The sequence below is a fragment of the Cicer arietinum genome, unplaced genomic scaffold (genome assembly GCF_000331145.2).
Source record: "Cicer arietinum cultivar CDC Frontier isolate Library 1 unplaced genomic scaffold, Cicar.CDCFrontier_v2.0 Ca_scaffold_6096_v2.0, whole genome shotgun sequence".
Classification (NCBI taxonomy): domain Eukaryota; kingdom Viridiplantae; phylum Streptophyta; class Magnoliopsida; order Fabales; family Fabaceae; genus Cicer; species Cicer arietinum.
This window is the reverse complement of record NW_027339743.1, coordinates 1-4,634: the sequence shown is the minus strand read 5'-3', so window position 1 is coordinate 4,634 and position 4,634 is coordinate 1. Positions and strand designations below refer to the sequence as shown.

The window sequence follows — 4,634 nt, the reverse complement described above, 5'->3', positions numbered from 1 at the left end:
AACAGCTGCAACAAAAATATTATAAAAAAATTTCACCTAACAAAAAAACAACTATTTCTATTTTCTATTTAGATGCATTTCTTTAAGTGTTTTGTCTATGATTCTTAATTTAAAAAATATTTTTTTTATGTTTATATCAAACTATTAGAAAATTATCAATTTGAAAAAATTATAGTTTTTTTTTACAAGAATAAAAAACTCATAGTTGACTACGTTATAAATTTAAGGAAAAACATATAAGGAATGACTTAAATTTTGTCCACAAAATTAAAGTTGAAAGATATTTTCTATTTAAAATAAATTAAATAATTGGAACACCATATTAATAAAAAAATAATAAATAATTTGCATATAATAGAGGTATGACAAAAAATAAAATAAACCATACTTGTGTAGCGTGAGTTAACAATTTGGATGCATATTTGGGATTCACAGAGTTAAAAACAATGGAAGCAGCAGCCAAAGCAGCAGAAGTTTCAGCAGCAAGATCAGATCCAGGATGTTGTTCATCAATCTTATAAGAATTTCTAGGAGTTGTCATATCCTCTGGTCTTTCCCAACATTGATGATCTGAATCAGGATCACCAATTTCTCCATATAAAATATTTGGTTGTGTATGTGCTTTCATCAAATAGTTTGTTCCCCACTTTATGGCATTTAATGCATTTTTAAGCTCATTGTTTTTTTGAAGCTTGCTTTTGAACTCTATTGTACTCCATGAAAGCATTGTTATGGTAAATGCCATTGGAAACCCTAGCTTTAGGTTGTCTCCAGCATCATAGTATCCTCCCATTAGGTTAATCTACCCATGTATATATGTAACATTTTTAATTTCTCTCAAAATATATATATTCTCAAACATTTGTTTTTTTTTTTTACCTAGGGTATCCTTAGTTGAATGTTAGGGACCAACATTCTTCCATATTAAAGATTCATTTAATGGATATATATTAATTTTATAACAGACTATAGAAAAATCAAAAGTTCGATTGAACTATTATACATTAAAAAAACTTAAATTATTTTTATTTTTTATTTTCTTTAATTTGCAATGAGAATTAAAATTAGGTGTTGAATAAAATGTTTCATCCCGTAAAAAAAATAAAATAAAATGTTTATTATGTTTTATATTATTAATTTTTTGAATGGCGATTAATATTATAAACTATAGAACATTTCTTTTAGAAAATATGAAATAAGCACATATACCCTTTTCAAACAAAATGATATAAACTCATATAGGAACTTAGAAAGTTGATAAATGAAAAAGAAGACTTTTTTTTTTTTTTAATCTAAATTACGCACCAACTCAATTCTGGATTGATTAAGAAAAGTACTATCACTAATCACAATTTTGCTTTAAAAATATATAGAACACATAAACACTTTCATTAAAAATTAAATAGTGTAAAAAGATAGTGTATATATATCTTACGCTAGCATCTTGACCATCTGTAAGTCCAGAGTTCCCTCGCCATTTTAATCTTTGATTACGAGGCAATATACCTGAACGTTGACCCTCATAAAACAATAAACTTTTTGTAAGTGCTGTTCTATAATCAACGGATACAACATTATGAATCAAAGTAAAAAAACAACAAAGGAGAATGAAGATGTAAACATTGTTGAGTGACATGTTGAGACAATTATACTAAAAGAAACTATGTTTTTGTACTAAGTAATTCAAAATTTTAACATAAATTTATAGTATAGTATCAGTTACAAGTTAAATATCTCACCAACCAAATAATTAGAAGTTTTACGGAAAGTAATAAATAAATTCCCTATAAAATAAATTAAGAAATACATATATGCTTTTTTTTAATGCAAAATACATCATATATAATACTTGATATTGATAATATTTACACTCTTACTATTTAGTAATTAATAATATTTTTATGATTTATTTCATCAATTCATACTTAATTTTTTTTAAGTTTTTAAAAGAGTGTCACGTAAAGAAAAATCATAAAAAATATTTTCTTACGATTTTAGATAGTATTATTTTCTTTAATTAGAGACTAATAATGATGATTTTTCTTCAGCATCTTATGACTAAAGAAACCCTGGTCAATATAAATTAGAGACTAATTATGATGATTTTTCTTCAGCATTTTATGATTAAAGATACCCTGGTCAATATACTTGTTTATACTTTTTATAATAAAATTAATTTTCCGAAAACATTTAGTAGCATAGAAATAGGAAAAAAAATTACAAAATAGATATATAAGGGATATAAAATTTTCTACAGTCAGAATATAATTTTTTTTTTCGCTAAAGTAAAATCAGAATATAATATTCTACATAAAGAAAAACAATATATAATTATAATTTTGCCGAAAAAATAAATATACACTTTTAGAAATTTCCCTTTTAGTGATTGATTTTTCGATCGCTATTGTTAAAAAATCATTTGCTATTGTTTTTAGTGACCGAATCCGCGGCCATTTAAAGTTGGTTAAAAAATCACTAGTCGCTAGTTGTTGCGACCAAATCAGCCACCGAATTTAATAATCGATTTTGGAGATTGAATTAGTGTAAAGTTTGAGACTGATTTAGTAACCACTTTGAATAAATTTTCTATCATTAGCGACTGATTTAGAGACGAAATTTGTGACATTAATTGTTATTTTTACTATATATTTGATCACTAATTATGTCTCTAAATGTTAATTTTTTTTGAATCCATTACTTTAATGTCTAAAAATAACAACAAAAAGAACGAAGTAACAAAAGAAAAAAAAATTAAATAAAAAAAATCAAAAAGAAAAAAATCACAAAAGAAAAATAAATAAATAAATAAAAAGAAACAGAAAGAAAGAAGAAATAAAAAAAAAACAAAAAACAAAAAAATAAGTAAAATAAAATAAAATAAACAGAAAAAAAACTAAGAAATAACAAAAGATAAAAACATTAAATTAAAAAAATAGAAATAGAAAAAACAAAAGAAATAAGTAACAAAAAAAAGAATTAAATAGGAAAAAAAAGAATTAAGAAGTAACAAAAGATAAAAAAAAATTAAATTATAAAAAACCAGAAAGAAAGAAATAACAAAAAAAAAACTAAGAAGTAACAAAGCATAAAATAATTAAATTAAAAAGATACACAAAGAAAAAAATAAGAAATAACAAAAAAAAACACAGATAAAAAAGTAATGAAAAAAAAGAGAAACCCGAGAGTAATGGTAGTGAGAGGAACGACATTGAGAGAAATGCGAAGAGAGGAACAATAGTGACAGAGGAAGAAAGGAATAAAAATGACATTGAGAGGAACAAGAACAACAATGAGTGAAATTTGAAGGCTAAAATATCAAAATTATCCCTAAAACGTTTTAAAGTTTAAGAGTAAAATTGGTTTTTTATGAAAAAAAAAAAGGATTTTTCTCGAAAAAAAAAATCATGTTTTTCAAGGTTTGAGAACCCGCGACCAACGAACGCATTCAGATCGCATGTGACCTTTCTACTCCACACGCCACACTGCGCCCCCGCGGTCATACCCTGCGAGTTTAAAATATATCACTTATATATACATATATTTATTATAAATTATACTAAATAAAATAAATTTTAAAGAGTAAAATGGAGTTTTAAATTAAATAATAGAGTCAAATTAACAAAAAAAAAAAAAATACAAGTTGTAAGTTCATAAATTACTTAAAGTAGTTTATAAAAAAATATTATAAATTAGTTAAAAAAATTATAAATTCGTGACAAAATGACTCATACTAAACATGTCTTTTTTGGTCATTTGAACTTTTAAACTACTTTATGTATCTTTTCAAATAGAAACTAAAAACATTCACTAATATTAAAAAGACAAACAATAAATTTATGGTTGAATGAGAAATTCTAGTTAACAATGTAATACGTGAAATTATGAGGATGCATATGTAAAGGGTGAAAGTTATAAAGAACAAAAAATTAAAAAGTTAATTATTTAAATTGATTGGTTCATCGATAAAATAAACAATTTTGAATATGACTTGTAATATTGATTCAAATTTAACCGATGTAATAAATCAATTTTGAATTTGACTTGTTATATTGGTTCAAATTTAATCGATCTAATAGATTAATTTTGAATTTGACTTGTTATATTGGTTCAAATTTAACCGATCTAATAAATCATTTTTGAATTTGACTTATTATATTGGTTCAATTTGAACCGATCTAATAAATCATTTTTGAATGTGATTTGTTATATCTATTATTTTAGTTGATTTAATAATTAATTATTTATTACAACGTTTGATGTTAGATCGAATAAGAAATCGATCTAACAAGTACATAGGAACCGATCTAACAAGATTTAATTGCACTAGTGAAAGGTAAAAATGTTATTTAAGTAATAAATGCATCTTTAAATTTGTAATTTATCTTATAAACAAACGAAAAAAGTTCAAAAACTATTTTTATAATAAGGATCAAATCAAGTTTTAATTTTTTTTTCTTTTTTAATATGTAGATGAATAAATACAGTTCAAAAGTCACACACATAATAATTGTGATATTTTAAATTCGAATTCAAGACGTGATAATTATTCTAACAATATTGATATTTAACATTTGAATTATAACGTAAAGATCTAAAGTATTAAAATTCTAAAATTATTTTAATAATATTTAAAA

At 23.4% G+C, this 4,634-nt stretch overlaps 1 protein-coding gene across 1 annotated transcript; it reads right to left on the bottom strand.

Annotated features, from left to right (window-relative positions):
- Window positions 1–388: 388 nt before the first annotated feature.
- On the bottom strand, window positions 389–1,636 carry LOC140919203 (endoglucanase 6-like; the record flags this gene model as incomplete). Its single annotated transcript, XM_073364792.1, has 2 exons — window positions 1,436–1,636; window positions 389–802 (listed from the first exon to the last, which is right to left on the bottom strand). Coding segments are annotated over exons 1-2 (615 nt in total), but the record flags the coding sequence as incomplete, so codon positions are not given.
- Window positions 1,637–4,634: the final 2,998 nt, after the last annotated feature.